General features: G+C 40.1%; 1 protein-coding gene across 3 annotated transcripts in view; it reads right to left on the reverse strand.

Moving 5' to 3' along the window:
- Positions 1-23,180, reverse strand: part of PPP1R9B (protein phosphatase 1 regulatory subunit 9B) — a 103,158-nt gene that overhangs the window by 11,248 nt on the left and 68,730 nt on the right. For all 3 annotated transcript variants that reach the window (XR_005555482.1, XM_039333110.1, XM_039333111.1), the window contains 4 exons: positions 13,142-13,246; positions 8,269-8,404; positions 7,523-7,675; positions 842-895 (listed from right to left, as the gene is read on the reverse strand). Coding sequence is in view for 2 of the 3 variants with exons in the window: in XM_039333110.1 (XP_039189044.1) it covers positions 842-895; positions 7,523-7,675; positions 8,269-8,404; positions 13,142-13,246 (448 nt within the window). In the remaining variant the exon portion in view is untranslated. The remainder of the gene's footprint in view (positions 1-841; positions 896-7,522; positions 7,676-8,268; positions 8,405-13,141; positions 13,247-23,180) is intronic.

Raw genomic sequence — 23,180 nt, forward strand, 5'->3', positions numbered from 1 at the left:
GTACTCTAAGCAGGACTTGAAATAGCTGTAGACAGTATGTTGCAGGCTGGATTATTTTTGCTTCAGCTGTTTTTAATACCAAACCAGCTGACTTAAGAGTCTTACAGCTTAAAACAGTGTGAAGGAAGTTATAATTGAGCAGCTAGCAACTTACACAACAGAATTGTTATGGAAAGAAAAAAAATGCAATTATTTATTGCCATGGTAGCTATATTTTAGAAACCATTTTTTTGTGAAATAGCTCATCTCAAAGATAGTAAGAGCACAGGAAAAAGCACGTAACATATTCCCATCAAAGTTCAGATGGGCCAGAAGGAATGTTCAAGCAATAAAGTAGGAGATGCCTGCCAATGTTTGACAAAAGATCTAGACGTGGGAAACAAGGAAGGGAGGCATAACAAGACAGAGCTTCCAACTGGTAGCATCCTAGCAGTTCAGATGGAAAGTCAAAACAATGAAGACAATAAAATTATCCATGAAAAAATAGTACTGAATTCATACAATTGTCATGGTGGCATTTTACATACTTACATCCGAATCATTCCATTTTAACTTTACAAAACCTCCCATACCCAGTGAGCAAAAGCTAAATATAGATCATGCCCATGTCCCCCCAGTTGGCTGCTTTGAAAATTCAAAGAGAAGTCCTTCATTTGTTCTTCTGCCCACCCCATTTCAAATGCTTTGCACAGCACTATTAAAAATAGTCCAGCTATTACAAGGTACATCCATAGAGCCAGTTCTTGCAGCTTTTCTGGAAAACATTCTCAAGAATGGATTTTGGCAAGTGTCCAAGAGAAGCAAAGGATTTTATGGCTGTCCTCACAGCCTTGATTCTTACCTTTCTTTTCAGCTGCTGTATTTCAGCTTCAGTCACAGCATGCTTGATCTGGAGCTGCCAAAGAAAGACATAGTGAACTTAACTCCTTCCCTGGTTTTCATACATAAAACAAGAAGCCGCACAGCTCATGACTGCATTTCAGAGAGAAAGGGCTTATTTTAGGATTTATTTTATTAAACAATAAAAATTGGGCAAAACATTTTATAAAGATAAATAAAAAAATTAGGAGGACAACTTTCATTTCACTTGGATATTTCTGATGTGTTGTTAATAAAACTAAGTGCTATGAAAATGACCAGGAAGAACAGAATTAGTTTTGTAAGCATTGCTAGGATGTTTCTCTTTTTAAACATTTTAGTTGTGTTCAGGCTGCAATACTTCAACAATCAAATCATGCCCTTTTCCATCTTGGTCTACTTATTATTCCTTCTCTGCACAAGATACTTTTTATTTGACTTCCGTCAACATTCTATAGGGACTAAAATTAAATACAATAAAACAGTCACTGCCTTCTGCAGAATTTCAGGCGTGTTTTATCCAAGTTACTTGCATCACAGCAATATTTGCATGCCAAGATCTTTTTCAACGCAGACAGAGGCATACATGTTTGCATACTTTTATCAAGAATTAGAAGTGCCATCCCTGTGCCCTCTGCTAAAGTCACCAGCACCTCACAGTTAAAAAGAGAAAACTGAGCAAGCAAGATATGCAGTACTATCTATGCATTTACTGGAATAGTCTTTTAACCTTCCTTAGAACGAACAGGTGGGCACCCCAAGGCAGATGTGGGCTCAGTTTTGGTCTTTCTCAACATTCTAAAATCAGAGCAGAGAATCCTGTCCTCCTCCTATATCCTCTGGGTCTTCTTAAAATTCCAATTTAGCATTGCTGTGACAATTATCTACATGCACTCTCCTGTCTTTCACCATGACAGTAAATCAACCCTGAACAGCCTTGACTGGATTGCTTAAACAAAAACTTGCTGACGCACATTCTAGGGTTGATGAGGGACCACTTCATACATTACTGGTGGAGCAATGAAACAAACATTTAATGTTTTCCAACCTATTATTTCTAAATCCTTCTCTTTTTTAATTACCATTCATAGACTGCAGATACTTGGACTTGAGAGTTAACCATCTGCAGCACTTCATAGTACCTTTCTATAGTTGAGGGAAAAAGAGGATAGATATGGATGCGCCAGATCTGCATACCAGAGCTAAGTATTCATAAAAGGGTACACAGCCATTTTGTGCACAAAGAATGCCAGGAGCAGTATTTGAAGCAGCAATGTGAGCTGTGCAAATGTTGTTATGACTCATTCCCAATTTCTACTGTTTATTCACTATCATTTGCAAGATATATGACTGAAGTCATCTTGAATGGACTAATCTAAAATGCACGGTTCTTGGTCATTGCAGAGATGAAGAAAATATAGTTTTATTAGGACTGCAGCACTGATTCAGATGTCCCAGTACCAACTGTAAAGAATATTGTAGCTCAGAGTTGGACTCCTTGTTGCTTTCTGAACTTAGTTGCTAGCACTGAAGAAGTTACAGGCTGGGCAATAAAACATCTGCAAGAAAACAACCAAAGACGCCAGATGTCCTGCTCTCTGAAGAGTGGAACTAAGAAAGGAGAAAGTAAAAGCCTTCCAAAGCATTATATTCTATACTTCAAAACCATTCACTCCCAAAAGAAGGTTATGACTACTACTATGACGCTACCATGTCACTAGTAGTTCTATTCTGAACTCTCCTCTCAGCTATTTATTTTGCTGCCCCTTTGCATTTTACCAACTAGCAGAAAAAATAAAACTGTCTGCCAATCAGAATACTTCAGCAGAAATGGAGGTTGTCTATCTACAGCATTCTATCTCTCATCAGTAGGCTCTTTCTTTTGTTCCTCTTCTTCTACCATCTTCTGCCATAATCTGAGTTAAATTCAAACTGGATTTAACAACAACAGATCAGTCATGAAGAAAGCTGAATCACAAGGTAGCACTTTCTCTTTCTTTATAAAGGTAACAAATTTTCAGCTTCCAAATGCTGTCATGTTCTGTGGAAGCAGCAACACAGGTGGGTGTTATGCTATTTCAGCATCACACTAAATCATTAAGAATCACAGAGTTAAACCACTTATGGCACTGCTGGTTGAGTTTTCTAGTGTTATTGTACAATTCTGACAGACAGCTGCTTACATTATCCAGCTGCCGATTTCCATCTTTATACACTGGTGACATCTACATGCCTGACTGTCTCACATAAGCAGATAGGTAATCATGATTGGAAACAATCTGCAGGTTGCAAGAGAAAGTGTGCTAAGGCATGCAAAAGAAAATCCCCACACAATTTCAGCTCTACTGCTCCTGCACAAATCTGAAGGACCACAGGAACAGTGCTGTTTTGCCCAGGAAAGAAGAGAAGAATGGCAGAAGATGGGTTGATCAGAGGTCAGATATTATTGGGTATGCTGATACCAGCCTGATATGGAGTATAAATGCTTCTCGGATCCTATCTACTATTGATCCCGATATATTCAGTGCAATGGGTAGCAAAATACAACAGGTTAAGAAGAAAAAATGCAACCCCAATTGAACCTGGAATTTTGGTCATGATTCATCGTGGTGTAAATCAAGTCAATGATTAAATTTGATTTTATGACTGTTTTTACAATTTTCATTAAGTGAATCATGTATTCATAAATCCAAATCTAACTTATCCAGTGAATGCTTTTGCAGGGTTTTTGTTGGAAAATGGAGAAAAATTGCACAGTGCAATCAAGTCTGATCCCAAGTGCTGAAATGCGATCATAAGATAACAGGGATGGTATGTCAGTTGTAACTTAGAGAATGCATTGTAAGTAACTTTTATAAATTCTGTTGTAACTCTGATTGTTAAACAACTGTTCATAATTTGAGTTCTACCTATATAACTAAGAACAACTTAAGACTGTCCCATTGTGGACTGGAAACCAAATGAACAAAATTATATGAAGAAAAAAGGTTGACAGGAAATGTTCAGGCTGTGGGTGGGTACAAATGGGAACAGGGCCAAAGAGGAATATATTCCTTGAAATTCAACAAGGGCCAAATTAATTATATCTTAAGCCAATGTAATAATTTCCTGATGAGCCACTTGATTAGTTATCTTAAAGAAATCCTGAAGAACTGGTAAAGTACTAGAAGATAGGAAAAGGGCAAATACTGTCCTTGTCTTCATAAAAAAGGGAAAATAATGATGCAGGGAACTATAGCCAATCTATCTAATACTGATGCCTAGGAAGAGTTTAGAGTACATCATAAATAAAGAGGTAGGTGTTTTAAATACAATGTGATGATTAGTAGAAATCAGCACAGATTTGTTAAGAACAGATTTCTCATTACTAGTCTTATCTCCTTTTTAATTGGGCAATTTCCTTAATAGATTTTGAAAATGCTATAGACATAACCTATTTTAACTTCAGCAGAGACATGCTGATTAAGAAATAGGTATATTAAGAAAGTGATATACTGTTGACTTGGAAATCATATTCAATGAACATTCTGCATTGAACTGGAGAGAAGTATTAGAAGATAATCCTGAATTTTCTAATACTTTTATTAATGGCTTGGATGAGAAGATGGTAGGAATACTGAAAAGATACGATGAATAAATAAATAAATAAAACATATTACAAAAAAATCCTCCCTTAGCAAAGAATCTCCATATTAGATATAAAAATGACAAAAACTGGGTGAGAAAAATATACTGTGTAAGAAGAAATACAGTTGAAAACAATTATTTACAGGTTAGAGAAAAAGATTCAAAATAACAATGTTAAATTTAATAGATTCAGATCTTAAAGAGAGATACCTGGCTTAGTACTTGTGAAAATGATACTGGAATATAATTGGTTGTAAACTGAGTATGAATCTGCAGTGGCTGGAAAAAAAATGGCTGAAAAAACTCCCCAATGCATCGGAAGTAAATTTTCCAAATCATAAGAAATATTTGATCCACTATGCTTTGCATTGGTCATATCTGACTTTAAGTGTTAGTCCTGTTTGGAACACCGTAGTTTAGGAAATACTCAGAAAAATCAGAAACCCACAAGGATGATTAGAAGATAAAAAAACTACGAAGACAAATTCAAAAAGATAGAAACTTTGAGAAAGATGGTTGAGAGAGATATGCAATAGAATTGCTCAAATACCTGAAAGAATGTCACACACGAAACCATCATGTTATTTTTTGCTTCAGAATACAGAACTTAGAATTATGGAGTTAAGGTACAGAAGGTCAGATTAAGTTATAGAAACTCAGATTCTGATTTATTTTATTTATTTATTTATTTTCAAATATTTATATGTCACCCAATCCCAAAGGACTCAGGGCTGCTAGCAGAATGTCTTAATAATAAAAACACATTTATGGGTATGTTTCATATGGAAGCTAGGCAGCAGTCTGTTATAGACAATTTAGGCTTCTGCACTAAATCAGGCAGTTATATGCCATGATTTAAATTACCCTAATTCTATTAGATCTACTTACTTCTCATCTCATGTCTCACTATCAACAATGTTTACATTATCTTTTCCTTCTTCACATGCTTGCTTCTGATATTACAGCTTGGTTGCTGTAATATGCTATCATTCTTTTTGAAGTACTGAAAAATTCAAAACCTTAAGAAAACAACTCTTTCCTTTCACCCATGCCATCCTGAGAATCAGGTAATTCTAATAGAAATATGCAGAATCTTACTTCAGAATCCAAATTTAAGGCTGCTTTACAGAAGGAGTGAAAGATATTCAAAGGTTGTTTTGACAGGCTTTCCTAGCCTAGTGCAGGGATTTTCAGCCTTTTCACCCATTGTACCACTTTTAGGATATGGCAACATCTGAGTACCACCAGTTGACTAGCAAGGTGTCAAAAACGTGATGACCAAAAAAAAAAAAAGGAAAAAAGTGATAAAGTACAGGTAGTCCTCAACTTACAACAGTTTGCTTAGTGACTGTTCGAAGTTACAATGGCACTGAAAAAAGTGCCCCCCAAGCCACAGCCGAGCAAGACACCTGCCTGTCCACCTGGCGGCGCTCTTCCTCCTATCCAAGGTTTTCATTGTTGTGAGCATTTTTGTTGAGGATTGACAGCGTGGGTGGGGTGGGGGTGTTTAGTTTTTATTCCCTCCCATCTGCTGGGTGGTTGCAGCAGGTTTTGGTCACTTCACATGACCCTGGGACACTGTGACCGTCATAAATATGAATCAGTTGCCAAGCATCTGAATGTAAATCACAAGACCCTGGAGATGCTGCAACATTCCAGCTGAATGCTCCAGCTGGAGCCTGGCGCTGATCCTGGTGCTTCTATTGAGCCCTGACAGCCCCGAAGAAGTGCTGATCCTGGCACTTCCGCTGAGCCCTGACAGCCCTGTAGCTCCAGCCATCTCTCGCTCAGGCTTGTGCAGTGCTGCCACCGGATCAGCTCATTCCCCTCCCCCGCTACCACTTTTCTAGGATGGTCACATAACACCTGCCAGGTGCCAATGTACCACAGGTGGTACCCGTACCACTGGTTGAAAACCCTGGCCTAGTGCATTCCTGGTGTGCTTCTTTTATAAGAAGCAGTTTACAGAAATACTATATATACTTATAGGTAAAATTAATTCCCCCTCCCACCCAGTAATAGTATAATATTTAATTAGGAGGAATGCCTTAATATACGACTATCTATGGAACTGTCTTTGTCCCATTACATTGGCCAATCCCACCCAGTCAGGCAGGGAGGTATATTGTGGACCCTGCCAGTTACAGAATTATGACTGGTAAGTTCAAAAAGAAAGCCTTGTCTGCCATTGTGGAATGTTCTCCCCCCCCCCCCGGGAGGTGAGGCAAACCCCATTCTCCTGACCACCCAGAGAGGGATAGAAACATGTTCTGTGGCCTTGCTTGGAGAGCGCAGAGGAGGAGCACGCAACTGTGAGGCTGGTTAGCACCCTGAAAGCCCTCCCTTCAGCTTTTAATTAATTTTTAACATTGTTTTTGTGTTCTGTCTTTTTAACTTTTACATATTGTGTCTGTGTTTTAATATTTTAATGTAGACCATCGAGAATCCCTCTGTGAGGAAGCTGGGCAGTTCCAAAATACGATAAATAAAAAATAAAAACTTCCCAGAGAATACTATAATAGAGGCTGATTAATCTAGTCTTAGTCTTGCTTTTAAGTGAATGGGTGATCATTTAAAATTCAATATTGCTTTGTGGGGGGGTATAAATTTTGTACTTACAAAAAAAATTAATTTTGGGAAAAAAGTATTACTGGCTTAAGTCAAAATGTATTCTAGAGTCAATAAAATAATTTTCTGAACTAATTAACCTAGCTGATCCAAGAATGAACAACTGTGGATTACCTTGTTTCTCTAATCATAGCAAGAAGGGAGGAAGTGCAACTGGTTTCACTACTGTGTATTACCAAATTGCTGCTAATATTCATTGCAATGAAATCTAAGTCCCCCTCTTCTTTCCCATCCAGCTATTTCATTGCAATGAAATCTAAGTCCCCCTCTTCTTTCCCATCCAGCTATCCCTCAACAAGTTTTATTTTTAAATCCAGATTTAGTAGTAATGCTGTTATGCACACATTTAACGTAAGTTGTAAGTTTCAGCTACTTTCCCACCCATCCTCCACTTTAGGAAGCCGTATACCTCCTTAAATTTATGCACTAGCTTTTCAGGATCCATCTCCACTGGAGACAGCATATCTTCATTTTCAGCCAATTCAAAAACCTCAATAGCCATCTCATTGTTGGGGAACATGGGGCTCATCTCTTCATCTTCATCTGTAGCATATTCCCCTGTCTGCAAATAACAAAAACAAGTTTTATCATTAGAGAGTCTGATGTTCATCCTAACAGCACACTAAGTACAGAACTAAGACTACTTTAAATAATTCTTTAGAATTCAGGAACTAAGTAGTAAGTTCAAAAAAATTACACTTCCTGATTTCAAGCAGGATAAAGCTGGAATGATTTGCATCAAGAAATGAGCAAGCTAATTTCAAACTGAAATTTGTATATCTCTTCCTTATATGTCTCTTTTCAAATGATATCTCATATGAAACTAGAACATTCAGTTTATTTCTGCTCTTTCTGTGCCTATATCACTATGAAGCAAAATACATAAACTTTATCATTAACATGTTTAAATGTTTTGAATAGCCACAGATTCATTGTGAGGTGCTAATATAGTAATAAGCAGCACAGAAAATGATATTAAGAAGAGACCAGCCCTCCACCAATTATATAGAAAAAAGTGGGAGCTTAAGGAAATTCATGAGTACTCCAAAATGGTCTTCACAGATGTTAACAGCTGTTTAGCTTCCCTGAATTTAAGGTTGGAGTTCTGCTACTTTCCTCTCTCCCCAAAGGCAAAGAGAAATAGATTGTACTTACTTCTTCATCCTCCTCTGTATATTGGGTATATCTCTGTTCCATCATTTCTCGCTGCCATCGTTCCTGTTCCAGAGTCTGCTGGATCAGTTGCGCCACTTCACTCTGCTCTCCTGGCTTCTCCCTGCCAATAAGGAACCTAAAGGAAATTAAAGTGAATAGAATGAATGCATGGCATTAATGTAATAAGGGAAATCTTGATATGATCAAATAACGAATTGGGTAGTCAGGTTATATTTCTGTATTTATCTACAACAGAGTGAAAAGTATTCTAGCTCTTGAATAAATATGCACAGATCTGTTTATTTCTACTCTTCAACCACAGCAAATGACAAGAAGTAAAGACTAACACACACCAACACTACTTTCTCCTACTAATTCAAGAGAAATTAACTTTTTAGTGACTTGAGTTGTATTTTTTTTTTTTTTTTTTGCAACAAAAGACCATAATAGATACAATCCGAACGGCTCACAATTGTAGTACAGAACTGATGACCAGTTCAAATAATTCTTTGGAATACAGGAAGCAGTACATTCAAGAAAATTACATTTCCTGTTTTCACACTAAGGTAATGCTGAAACGGTTTACATCAAGAATTGGGCAAGCTAATTTCAGTCTGAAAAAAGTCTCTTTTTAAATATTAACTCATGTGAAAACAGGAAATTCACTGGAATGTGTGGGGTCAGGTTTGGAACCTCCCTACCCCACAATCATTCAAGGAGGGGCTTGTTTTAGGTATGTTAAATTTATCTGAAGCTTATGACATAAGTGTTCCTTTACTTCTGGCTGAAAATAGGGGAACTATGCTACCACTGTTCTGGTGGTTTGCTGTGGAAATTTGGGGAATATGATCGCTGGTATCCAGCGAATGCAAACAAAACAAAAATCCTAAGTACAGACTGCTTATTACCAATAGACTACCTACCACAGTACTAAATGGACACCACATCAGAGGATTCTCAGAGCCAAAATAAATTTTCTTAATGTTCAGGCATATGAGATCAGAATTTTGCTTAAGTTCTTAAGGAACAGCTACTAAGCTTTCTTAATTAGATTAGTACCGTATGCTGGATGAGGAATTGCTCATTCTTCTTTACTAGTAAGCCTCCTTAAATAGCCAGTATCATTTCTATTAATTTTGGAGAAAAATAGAGATGCCTCTTTTTTCTGACCAATAGGGGAGAGGCAGGGGAAGCAGATTCCAACATAAATATGGTTCAAAGAAAGATTTAATTTGAGTTTGGTTTAGCACAGCTATCTTTAATGCTGATTTTTAATATGGGCTTATATAGTTCCCATCTTCAAAAAAAGAAAAAAATGGACCCAGGAAACTGCAAACTTATCAGCCTGACATCAATACCTGGAAAGATTCTGAAAAAGATAATCAAGCGATTAATCTGTAAACAAAGTCAAAACAAAGCCAATATGGATTTGTCAAAAACAGAAAATGCCAGATAAATCTTATTGCATTCTTTGACAATGTAACAAAATCAGTGGACCAGAGAAATGCTTGAATATAATTTACTTGGACTTCAGTAAGGCATCTGACAAAGTAGACCACAACCCACTTCTTGGTAAGTTAGAAAAAAGACAGCATCACCATCAAATGGATTAATAATTAGCTGACCAACCACACTCAATGTGTAGTCCTTAATGGAACTACATCTACATGGAGTGAAGTAAGTAGTGAGGTACCCCAAGGTTCTGTTTTAGGCCCAGTACTCTTCAATATATTCATCAATGATTTATCAAACTTATCAAATTTTCAGACAACACCAAGCTGACAGGAATAGCCAACACTCCAGAAGATAGGCTCAAGATCCAGAAGGATTGTGACAGATTTGAACATTAACCCTATTTAACAAAATGAAATTTAATGAAAAAAAATTAAGCAAAAAAAGCAAACAAACAAAAAACCAAATGCACAGGTATAGAAGAGATAGTACCTGGCTTAATAGTAGTAACTGCAAGAGGAATCTTGGAATCCTAGTAGACAATCACTTAAATATGACCCTGCAGTATGCTGCAGCTGCTAAAAAAGCCAACACAGTCCTAGGTTGTATTAACAAAGGGATAGAATCAAGGTAACATGAAGTATTAGTACCACTTTATAATTGCTAGGTAAGACCATCCTTGGAATACTGCATCCAGTTTTGGTTGCCAAGGTATAAAAAAGATGTTGAGATTCTAGAAAGAATGCAGAAAAGAGTAACAAAGATGACTGAAGGCAAAAACATATAAAGAACAGTTGCAGGGGTTGAATATTGTTTAATGAAAAGAAAGACTAGTAGTGACATGATAGCAGTGTTCCAATAGCTAACAGGGGGCCAATGTATTCTCCAAGTACCTGAAGGGAGGAGAAGTAGTAATGGGTGGAAACTAATTAAGGAAAAAACAAATTTAGAACTAAGGAGAAATTTTCTGACAATTAATTAGTGGAATGATTTGCCTCCAGAAGGTGTGTGTGCCCTAATATTGGAGGTTTTAAGATTGGACAACCATTTGTCTCAAATGCTATAGGGTTTCCTGCTTGAGCAGGGGGTTGGACCTGAAGACCTCCAAGATCCCTTCCAACTGTATTATTCTGTTATTCAAGGTTCAGAATTGGGAGAATAAAGCTGAATGCCCCTGAACACATGGATGAAGTTCTGAACAATTCCATAAAGACACCAGCATAATTGCATCAAGCTTCCAGATTACAGAAAATTACTATTAGATTTATAAAATATTCCACCTTTCTACTTTCACAAATTAACATCTAGGTAGAAATTGGCACTTTTGTGAAACAATGTAATTTTTTAAAAAACAGGGAAAATTGTGGCTAAATTGCGTCTGTTCAACAATTAAATTGGTCATCAAACACTTTATTGGTTACTAAAATCTCTTGCCTGCAAAGGCAGAATGAGCGCTATGAAATATGGAAGAAACTAGTTGCCTAGCAACGCATTCTCATAGTTGAAGTTCCTATCGCTTGGGAATAAGCACATAAGTCTCAGAGTAATGGATTGAGTTCTAGATCTGAGTCCTATATTGTACAGGTCTTCTGATAGAAAGTGCCTTCTGTAATCACTCATCATCTGTGTCTGTTTGTGCTCGATGTGTTTGGTGACAGACCATTTTCAAGTGGCTCATTCTTTTAAAACCAACATTACAAGGACAACGGGCTAATGCCAAGCCTTGAATTCTTAATACTGCCAGGAAAAGGCAGGCCAAATGCCTCTGGTGAGATTTTAAAAAGGCCACAGAGGGAGCTGTATGGATAAACGACAAATAGAAACACAGCTGACAGGAAAATGCAGTGAACCCAAAGCTCAATATCACTTCCCCCCTCCGAGTCCATTCAAAACGTCTTGATTCATTTCTTAGAAAATGAAACAGCCCTGACATGGAACACTTCTCTATGATGCAAAGATACATAATCTGAGATAATGGGTGTTGTGCCTCAGTTTCTATAAAATGAACCCAATCCCAACAGGGCAACGTTGCCAAGTAAGGGTTCTTGCCAATTTCATTAAACAAAATGTCTGTTTCATAAACCATTTTCTTTAAAGAGGTATTTTTAAAAACAAAATCTAAAACTTCCACCTAATTTTCCCTTCCAGTTCTGATCACAATTCTTTGGATCTCTGCATATCTATATCTATATATCTTATGCAGAGAATGTGTGTGTGTGCGCGCACACATACAAACACACACACAATAGAAATCCACAAACTTCATCATCATTAATCTGGTGGGAATGAGATGATTTTTCCTCTTTTGCCTATGCTCTAAAATCCAGCATCATTAGCACACTCTTATTTCTCCCATTTGCTTTTTTGCTTTTTCAAATGGACTGTAGGTTTTAAAGAAGAAAAGGGTAAGTAACCACAATGGAGTGTAGGCAGGGAAGAATACAGAAATTAAAAAGTTGCCATAACTCTAAAATGTTCTCTTACTCAACAAGAGTTATATTTTAAAAATGCATCTGACCAGGACTGTACTTAAGCCATGCTATCAAATTCAAACACCTATTGAGAATTTATTATAACATGTACGGTAATACCGTAATATAATATACACAATGTAGTACTGTAATATAACTTGATGTATATAATGTTGGCCTTCAATTGGGGGTAACAGGCAGATATTCAGCATTTGATTTCCATGATGGAGAAGGATTCCACTTATTAACCTTCATCTGCATCTTCAACATTAGTACTTTTGTTACTATTTCAAAGCACTGCAATAAAAATGCTTGTGTCTTAAAAAAAGGTGATACATCACTTACTTCAGTAAGAGAGCTTCTACCACTGCACATCCAATAGTTGAATTTGTGTCTGATAGAAAGTAGCTAAAAATCTTTATGTCCTGTCAGAATGAAAGATATAAACTCTGCCACAAACACATATAATCATCCAATTTCTTTTATCTCTTTTGTCTGATCAGTAAAAATACTGCAATAAAGGGAATCTTTATCCTCATCTGATTCATGCTCTTTTTCATGTGAATTCCGTTTTGTTTCCATTGTTCTTGATTTGCAAATAAAGGTTCTATTGACAGCAAATGAAAACAAAATGTATTGTTTAAAACCATTAAGACTACAGCCTCTTGGCTGTCCCATGATGTAATAAATTTGCTAAGTCAATATTATCTATCTGCTTGACATATAAACCAAAGAAGCAAAACTACGGCTGGCAGGAAAACCTATCAGTGGCCCTCTTACTCCTACAATGGTTTCACAGGAAACAAAAATAACTGCTTATAGAACTTTTTCCTATGCTGCAGTACAACTCTCAATGAGATCATACTTTTCCTTTTCTGTATTTTTACACAGATAAACCAGCTACATATTCTGGTCCCATCAGAAAACTAGGCTGCACATTGTTCCCCTACCGGACTCTACCCTTGGTATTCCTCAACACAGAGGCTGCAAAGCTTTGAGTCACGCCCACCAAACTGGTACCATCCACCTCAACGATAAGGTCATTCACCTGGATCCTAAGAAAGGAAAAAAAGAAAGTTAGAAATATTTATGATGGTCATACAGTGAACCATCACAGTCATTAAATAAATCACATAGCTAAGTGGATCCATTCTCCCAAATGGGCTTTTTTGGGGGGCTAGGAAATGGCAAAAAAGTGTAGCAAATTGTGATCATGTGACGATGGGATGCTGCAACCATAGTCATAAATGTGAACCAATTGCCAAATGTCCAAAATGTAATCACATGATAATGGAAATTGTATGGGATAGTGCAAGGGTAGGCAACCTTGGCTCTTCTATGACTCGTGACTTCAACTCCCAGAATTCCTGAGCCAGCTATGCTATGCACGAGTCATAAAAGAGCCAAGGTTGCCTACCCCTGGGATAGTATGTGGCAGTTTTAACTTCAAGGATGGATCGTACCTTTTTTCAAGTTCATTGTAACTTTGAACAGTCACTAAGTGATCAGTCGTTATATTGGGATTACCTATATTTAAAGGGTTGAATATTATCTTTAGCTTCATCTGGTTTAGATTGCAAATTAGCTTTCTTACTTCCTCGGGCTACACAATAAGCTTTATTTATAATTGGGGACATAAAGTTTGGACTCTTCCATCCAATTTTCATCCATTAAAGTATGCACATATTTCTATACAAGTTTTTGACAGTGAAACGAAGTACAATGTTATTTTTATTTATGTAACTCTGGGACCAGGCCAAAGGTAAAAATATTACTGGAATAACGTTTGATAAATTTTGAAGAAAACTTATAGCCTTTTTATAAAATTAAAAAGAACATCAGGTAGAGAAGGAAATGCATAAAGGATCCTCGGTAGGTGCAATGTGCAGAGCAATTTCTGAGATTCTACTGAGCTTTCACCCATGAAGGCCTCTGTTTATATTTTGCTGGTGTTCTGGTACTGGGCAAGGAGCCATGTTGGTTGCCATGACAGCATGCAGGAAACCTGCTGGCATTTAGTACCAGGGCTGCTTTTCTCTCCCATCCTATCTTCCTTTCTGAATAGTTCAGTTGCATGAAAATACACAGGCAACAATGAAGCATTCCAGTTCAGCAAATAGATAGCAGTTCCTTCTTTATTTAAACTAATGGTCTGCCAAATTTCAGAGGTCAATTGCTTAGGAGACTAATAGGACCTTTAAAATATATGGAATCCAGCTTATATTCTACCCCTTTACAATGCTTCACCCTGGATAAATGAAGTACATGAAGAATAATGGTATAATACTCATAAAACTGAGGCACCCCAAACAATCCAAAACAATCCTTAAAGGTCAGCTCTAGACCACCTGAATCATTGACTCCCAAAGTCAACCTCAATTAGATTAATATATAGCAACAGTTGCAACTACAGGACACACAAAAGAGAATTAGATGACTTTTTTTATCACTGAAAATGTTTATACAATGATCAACTTGACCTTCCTTTAAAAGACTCATAGAAAGAAAAAGATTACCGTACTAATAACTTTTTATCATATTTTGAAACACTACATAAAAAACTAACAGTTATTTCTTTATTCCACTGTAACTTTGATGGTAGTAACATATTTTAATTTTCCCCACATTATATTCTGTGAAAAGGAAAGTACAGGAATGATGATATTAGGTTTAACTATCCTTTTTCTTATTGCACTGTACAATTACTTTTATTATTTCTACTATTATTTCATATATTTTCATCATTTAACCCATTTTTGTCTGCTATATTTTGTACTATTTTTATTACCAGTTTTTCTCCTACAGTAAACAGAGAACATGGAAACTTTAAAATATATTTGTTGTCCATCAGTATTTAGATTAGCTGATGAGCATTTTGTTTAAAAAATAAAACTTCTTTTCACAAACCTGCAAATACTGAAGCTCAGGTGCTTATCACAGTCTTGCAATCATTGGAGCTTTAATGTTTGTACAAGAATCTTGCATTTAATTGGCATTCTTTATGAGATATGTAAGTTCATGACTTTTGGGGAAAAAATGGATTGATGATGCCTCCACAAAAAGCAGAGCTGATGACTGCAGTGGAATGAAGAGCTAGCAAGTAGATTGTTTCTTTGATAATTCCTCTCCTTAACTATTAACTAAAATTAACTATTTTAATTTCAGATAGTCTGTAGTGATTGTTCTGGAAAATGCCCTACATTCTGAAAAACCTATGCTCCATGCTGTCCAGCCCAACCTACCACATGTGCAGAGTTCATGTCTGTGTTAAAAAACCTGAAGATGGCAACCAAGCAGCATAATTAAATCCAACTCCTTTTATACATGGATATCACATCACAGAAAAGAGGTGAAGTTTCATTTGTGCTGCTGCTGGGATCATCACCCTGCTTTTTTCATCCCTTGTAGGGGATGCCCCTGGCTCACACATGCGTTATGCCAGTGATGGAGAACCTTTTACAGACCAAGTGCCCAAACTGCAACCCATAACCCACTTACGCATCGTCAGGTGCCGGGTGGGTATGGCCCATTGGCTGGATGTGGCCAATTGGGGTGTGTGGCCTATTAGGTAGGTGCGGCTGCGGTGGTAACGGCAGACTGAGTCGGACTAAAATGTTCAATCAATCAATTCCAACTTTGCAAGATCTTTTTTTTTCCCGCGAGAAGTTGAAATTAACTGATGGGTTGAACCTTTTTTTTTTTTTTGCACACAGCAGCAGAGGCCTAAAGCGAAAAAGTTTTATAAAACCCAGCTGAAGGTCTATGACTGGGGCGATGGCGCGTGTGCCCACAGAAGAGGGCTCTGAGTGCCGCCTCTGGCACCCATGGCATAGGTTCGCCATCACTGCCTTATGCTCTTGATATTCCCTAGTTAGGTAATGAAACAAACAAACCAGCTCAGAGAATTCAAAGAACGCCATAGTTCAAACTTATACTACAAATATTCTCTTTTATTTGAATTCAAATAATTTACTGGTCAGTTATATATACCTGAAGTTAATACTGGTATTTTCCTTTCTTCCTTAAGCATTTTAGTTTCTATTTACAATTGCCATCAGATAATAATGTTACATCAGATTATTTTGGATGAATGAAGTCTATAATCTTCTATTATGATCTTAAAATATAGCAATTAAATAAAATGAGTACAGCAGTGGATACAAATTCAATAGCAATAGCAATAGCACTTAGACTTATATACTGCTTCACAGTGCTTTTTACAGCTCTCTCTAAGCGGTTTTACAAAGTCAGTTTATTGCCCACAAAATCTGGCTTCTCATTTTATTGACCTCAGAAGGATGGAAGGCTGAGTCAACCTGAGTCAATAATTAGTATAATGAGCATGGCGAGACCAGTTAAATTTCATAATACAAAAATAGATAGTAGGAATGAATGACTGGTGGTCCTCAAAATATTGAATTTAAACTTCAATCTCTCACTATTGACTGGTGGGAATTCCTTTACACCTAGAACATCATAGGCCCCCCACCTGATTTATAGCACTGATAGCTAAGCCTTAGCAAATTAAGTACTGCAGAATAATAAAAAACACTCTTTTAACCTTTAGAGAATTAACAAAATTAGAAATTTAAATTCCCACAAAGACGTGTTTAATCCTTCTTCTGCCTGCTACTTCTTTGCTGAATATTCCCTTCTCAATTGTTCTTTCCATCCATAGGAATCCAAATTGTTTACAATGTGATTGGGACTAAAATTTTGTAAATAGGAAGCATTTGTGCAAGATTTTCAAGGGCAAATCAACTGTCAGGTGAAAGGTTAAAGCATATTTTTTTTCTAATGCAAAGTATATCCTCCAAGGACAGTTTGAAGTGGAAAATGAGCTGTTGAAGCTACAGCTGCAATATAAGATGTAGCTAGACTTCCGAACAATTCTTTAGGAACAAAGGCTGCATTTTGTTGCATAACACTGTTTCTATTTAATGTTTCCATTTATAATTTGTTTTTGACATATTCATGATCTGTTATGAGAATGGGAACACAGATGCTTAGATACTCCTATAAAATATAACAAATAATAAATGAGCTAGATAGCTTTGGAGGGCTACATTTGAAGGTATTTCTATGCAATCTGGGGTTCTAAATAAAATTCTAAGGACTTCCCCATATGATCCGCATCGATCACATTCAGTTTATTAGTTACTATTATGTGCTTTTGTCCTTGGTAAATGAGAACCACACTGAAAAATGACTAAATTTCCCTTGATTTTCCTACAATGTGTGGAGAGAGATGAGAAACATCTTTTGGTTTGATATGTGAAATATGGTCATCTTATAAATTAATAACTAAATTACTTTGATGTTGGAACCTGCCTGCTGTTCTAAGTGGCAAATATAATCTCTCTCTCTTTTTTTTCTGTTATCTTTATTTTATTTTTATTTTTTTTAAATTTTTATTTTTAACCAACAAAACAAAACAAAACAAAGCAAAGGGGTATTGTCTTACCTGAACGCCTTTTCTCAGCTTGATGATGTAGAATCCACCGGATGGGTTATTTCAGCCTTCCTGCTCAGATAGATTAGGTCAGAACTTTGGCCACGCCTCCCTCAGGGTGTGTCTTCCCAGTTTTGACGAGGCGAAGCATCTCTGACGAAGTCCGGCACACTGGCTCCAATTATCAAGACACCTGCCTAGACTGCCTCACAGGAGGGTGTGGATTCTACATCATCATGCTGAGAAAAGGCGTTCAGGTAAGACAACGCCCCTTCTCCAGCATAATGAGTGTAGAATCCACCAGATGGGACATACTAAAGCTGCTCATGTCCCTACGGAGGGGGGAGTCTAGGTTTGTGTCCCCTGCGAAGAACAGGGCCCGTCTGCCAAATGCAGCATCGGCCGCTGCAAACCTATCTATCCTATAATGTCTGACAAATACTGAAGGGGAAGACCACATCGCTGCCCTACAAATCTCCTCAACCAAAGCCTGCGTGGACCAAGCAGCAGAAGCAGCAGCACTGCGAGTGGAATGAGCAGTAATGTGTGCAGGAACTGGAAGAGACTGAGACAGATAGGCCCGAGCAATGCATGCCCTTATCCACCTACCGATGGTTGAAGAAGAAACCTTCTGACCCATGGTGGAGGACTGAAAGGACACGAACAAGGCCTCCGACTTTCGGAAAGCCGAGGTCCACTTGACATAGTGACACAGAGCCCTGCGTACATCCAATTTATGCCACTGTCGTTCTAGACTATGAGAAGGATTTGGACAAAAATCAGGAAGAACTAGATCTTGGGACCTGTGAAACAAGGTATTGACCTTTGGAATGAAGGAAGGGTCCAATCTGAGGACCACCCTATCCTCAAAGAAGGTACACAAATCACTCCTAACTGAAAGTGCGGCCAATTCCGATATTCTTCTAGCCGATGTTATGGCTACCAGGAATGCCACCTTCAAAGACAGAAAATTAAGAGAACAAGAACTGAGAGGTTCAAACGGAGGAGAGATCAGAGCCTGCAACACCTTAGGTAGGTCCCACGACAGATAGTGATGGACCACGGGGGGGTCTAGTGCTGACCACCCCTTTGAGAAAAGCACTAACTGCTGGAACCAAGTAGTCACAGGCAAGACCGTTGACAGGGCCGCTACCTGCCTGCGGATGGTACTGGGTAATAAACCCTTCTTCATACCTTCCAGCAGATAATCCAAAATATTGGGAATTGTGACTGAGAGTGGCCTGAGATTTTGTTTATTGCACCACGTGCAGAAGTTTCTCCACGTGGCGTCATAAATCCTATTAGTCGAGGGGTGCCTGGATGAATAGGATTGCCTAGCTAAACTTTCCCGCTCAAGTGCCAGGCGGCTAACTGGAGCCACTGTGGGTCTGGATGTTGAAGAGAGCCACCCGATCCAGGAGAATCCTCCACAGTGGCGAGAGAGAAAGATCCACAAGGTCGGCAAACCATGGATGCCTTGGCCAATGTGGAGCAATGAAGATTACCTCTGCCCTTTCCTGAATCAGTTTGCGGATGGTTGCCTGTAACAATGGAAGGGGGGAAAATGCATACAGCAGGTCCCCCAGCCACTAGCACTGGAGGGCGTTCGTTTCCTCCGCTCCCCATGCCGGGAACTGGAGAAGAACCTGGGAAGTTGAGTGTTCGACGGGGAGGCAAAGAGATACAGATGTGGACGACGAACCTTATCGAGATGACCCTGAACAGTGCCGGGTCCAGTCGGCACTCCAAGTGGTCCACTGTGACCCTGCTCAGAGAATCTGCTTGTCGATTCGCCTCCCCTGAAATGTGTTCCGCCCTGATGGACCCCAGGCTGGACTCTGTCCACAGACCTAGGTCCAAGGCCTCCTGCATGAGTGACCAGGACCGGGTCACTCCTTGCTTGTTGACGTGAGCTTTGGCTGCCACGTTGTCCGTCAGGACCAGGATATGTTGTCCCGTCACTAGGGAGGAAAACTGTTGGAGAGCTAAGTGTATGGCCCTGAGTTTGGGCCAGGTCTGACTGGGACCACTGTTCCTGGGCCAGGTGAGTTTGAATATGGGCACCCCAACCGAACAGATTGGCGTCTTTGGTTAAGGTGATCCTGAGGGGCTCCTTGAAGATGGTCCCCTTGTTCATTGTGGGTGAAGCCCACCATAGGAGGGATACCAAGATGTGGTGGGGAACTCTGACCTTTTTGTTGGAGGAACTGAGGTTCTGTTTCTGAAAGGGAAGGATGAACCATTGAAGGCGTCTTGAGTGAAGCCTGGCCCACGGAACAATCCCCATGCAAGAAACCATCTTTCCCAAAAGTTGGGACAGCTGTACCAGGGGCACTACTTTGTCCCTCCGAACCTGATGTACCAGTTTTCGTATGCTGACCCGACATTCTTGTGAAAGATAGACCTTGCAAAGGTCCGAATCTATGATCGCCCCCAAATGTAGGAGGCACTTTGTGGGGATCGTGTGACTCTTCTTGAAGTTCACTGAGAACCCGTGAGCCTGAAGTGTATGTATCGTGACCTCCAGGTCTGACTGGGCCAACTGGAAGGAATTGGACTGAATTAGGATGTCGTCTAGGTAGCATTGCACACGCACCGACCTCAGCCTGAGGTGAGCCGCCAAGACTGCCAAAATTTTTGTGAAAACTCTTGGAGCTGAGGATAGACTGAAGGGAAAAGCTCTGTATTGGTAATGCCGGTGTGCGTAGTAAAACCGGAGGAACCTACGGTGTTCTGGGAGTATCGGGATGTGTAGATACGCCTCTGTTAGATCTATGGATGAGAAGAAATCTCCTTTCCTGATACTGGCGAGGATGGATCTTAGGGTCTGCATCTTGAACCTCCTGTAGGTTAAGAAGTAATTTAGACCCTTTACGTCCAGTATTGCCCTCCATCCTCCTGAGGCTTTGGGGACCCCAAACAGGATGGAGTAAAACCCCTTTCCTTCCTGATCCCGTGGTACTGGCTCTATGGCCTTGATATCTAACAGATGAGAGATGGCCGTGGCTACCAATTTTGCTTTGTTTGCGTTTCTTGACACCGGACACTGAATGAAGTGGTCTGGGGGAGGAGAGTAGAACTCTTGGGTGAGACCATACTTGACGGTTTCCCTTACCCAAGAGTCTATGGTGGTCATCTCCCAAATGTTGCTGAACAGTGCCAGACGACCCCCGATGGGAAAGTCCTCCTTGGCATCACTTGGACCGCCTATACGGGCGACCGCCTGATCCCCGGAAGGCCCTTGGCTCCCATGTTCTGGCAGTCTTGCGGACGATCCTGTCTCGGGGGAAAAGGATCATGAGCCTCTTGACCAATCCCAGGACTGCCCTGCCCGAAAGGGCTGCCTCCCAGGAACTGCTGGGATGGAAGACCTGCCTACGGAATTCCTGTTGGGGCCGTCTATCAGACCGTTTGGAGGGGTGTGCCAGGATCTTACGTTTATCCTTGCCCTCAATAATATGCGGTTCAAGGATTGGCCCGAACAACTGTGTACCACTATATTTGGATGTGGATAAGCGCCACATTGATTTCAAATCCGTTCCCCACTGTTTCAGCCACAGTAGCCTACGAGAGGCAACCATAGCTGCAATGGATCTGGCAGAGTACCTGGTCGAATGAAGAGAAGCATCTGCCACGTACTCTGAAGCGGCCACTAGTTTCCCTAGTGTTTGATGTGTTCGAACCTGATCCAGTGGGACGAGTGTCTGAAGCTTACGAAGCCACATGATCGATGCCCTGGCAAAGAAAGAGGATGAAGTCACGGCCATTATCGCCCATGCCGAAGCCTGGTGCGCTCGGCAAAGAGAGAGTTCAAACTTCTTTTCCTCCGCTTTCAGGGCCTCAGCCATATCCCCTAGAATAGCAGATGTGGAAAACAAAGAAGTCAGAGGAGTATCAACTGAAGGTACCTCCAAGAGGGAAGCAAATGAAGAAGACACACTGAACAGTTTCTTTTCTGTACTACTAGGGGAAGTCAGAGTGGCCAGGGATGACCACTGCTTCTCCACTGTAGTGCAGAAAACCTGTCGACAGGGAATCTGCTTATCCTCCACCACCTGTTCCGCGAATAAAGGATTAGATTCCTGACTGGCAGAGGTAGAAGGTTTCTCCTCCTGTACCGAAGTGAGGTTAACGGTGGTAATGGCCTTTAACAGTAGAGACCGGAAAAGAGAAGGGTCAAAGAGCCCCAAAGTTGGCACCTGTTCGGGCGCTGCCTCCTCATCTTCTGACATGAGCGTGTCAGCTATCTCCAGGTCAACAGATCCCTCTTCCCCTAGCTGGGAAAAAGTCTCGGAAACTCCTGAACCGGGGACAGTGGTACATGCCGCCTGAGAAGGAAGTATAGAAGGAGGTGGTGGTGCTTGAAAGGGCCGCTGTCCCCTAGAAGACATGAATTGCATAAATGCATTGTGCATGAAGGACTGAAACTCAGCTGACCACCTATCCCCTTGTTCCACATAACTAGCACCAGCCTCAGCTGGAATAAACGTGGCCTCATGGCCATGATGAGAAGATGATGATGAGGAGCGAGGGGGACCAGCCTGCACAGTTTCCCCCTGAGAAGACCAAGCCCTTGGAACATCATGAGAAGGTGCAAATGGAAGCTCAGATGTAGGAGTGTCCAATGGAGCGGGGAAAACCACTTCAGCTTCACTGGACCTGAGCCTTTGGGCTTTGGAAAATTCCCTTTCCAGTGCCAAATGTCTCCTCAAAGCCTCTCGCTCGGCTGACTTTGAGGGCTCTTTGGTAGAGAGGTGTTTTGTTTTGGCCTTTTTCTTCCCCCCCCCCGTGTCCAAATCGGTAGATCTGCGCTTTGCTTGTGTGGGAGGAATACCCGAGCCCTGTCGTGCCTGGGGTGAGGGACTGTCTGCCATTGCAGTCTAGATAATCCAAGTAGGAGATATCCAGAAGTGGGGGGAACCTAAACACGCAGATCTAGTTGACAGAGATGGAAAACCGATCCTCACTTTGCACAACAGCAATGGCAAGGATAGACAGCTCCCTAGAACTGCCTGTCTAGGCCTGTGACAAATGCCACACACTAATTGTAGCAGGTGGATTTAACTAAATTCCTCTTCGCTCAACTTACCCCAGAAGAAGAGGACATGTGCTAGAGTACAATGAGTAGCTAGAATAATAACACCCGATACAGATCAGGAATCAACTCTGTGTCTGATAACACTGAAAACTTGCCCCCCGGTGAAAGGACTAACAAGGCAGACCTGTAACAATAAAAGAAGCAGGCCTCAATATTCTTGTGAGGAACATGAGGTCCCTCAAAATGTCTTCCGTGCTTAGAGACACACTCAAAATGGCGACTGCCTAAGAGACACGCTCAAAATGGCAGCTGCCTAAGAGACACACTCAAAATGGCGACTGCCTAAGAGACACACTCAAAATGGTGACTGCCTAAGAGACACACTCAAAATGGCGGCCATTGTTGATGACCCATTCAATATGGTGGCCACCTACAGAAACCGCGGTTAAAATGGCGGCCGCCTCGTATAGTGTCTCCCAAGGAAAAACAAGCACCCAAA

This window comes from Crotalus tigris, unplaced genomic scaffold (genome assembly GCF_016545835.1).
Source record: "Crotalus tigris isolate CLP2741 ecotype Arizona unplaced genomic scaffold, ASM1654583v1 scf7180000024472.5447098, whole genome shotgun sequence".
NCBI lineage: Eukaryota > Metazoa > Chordata > Lepidosauria > Squamata > Viperidae > Crotalus > Crotalus tigris.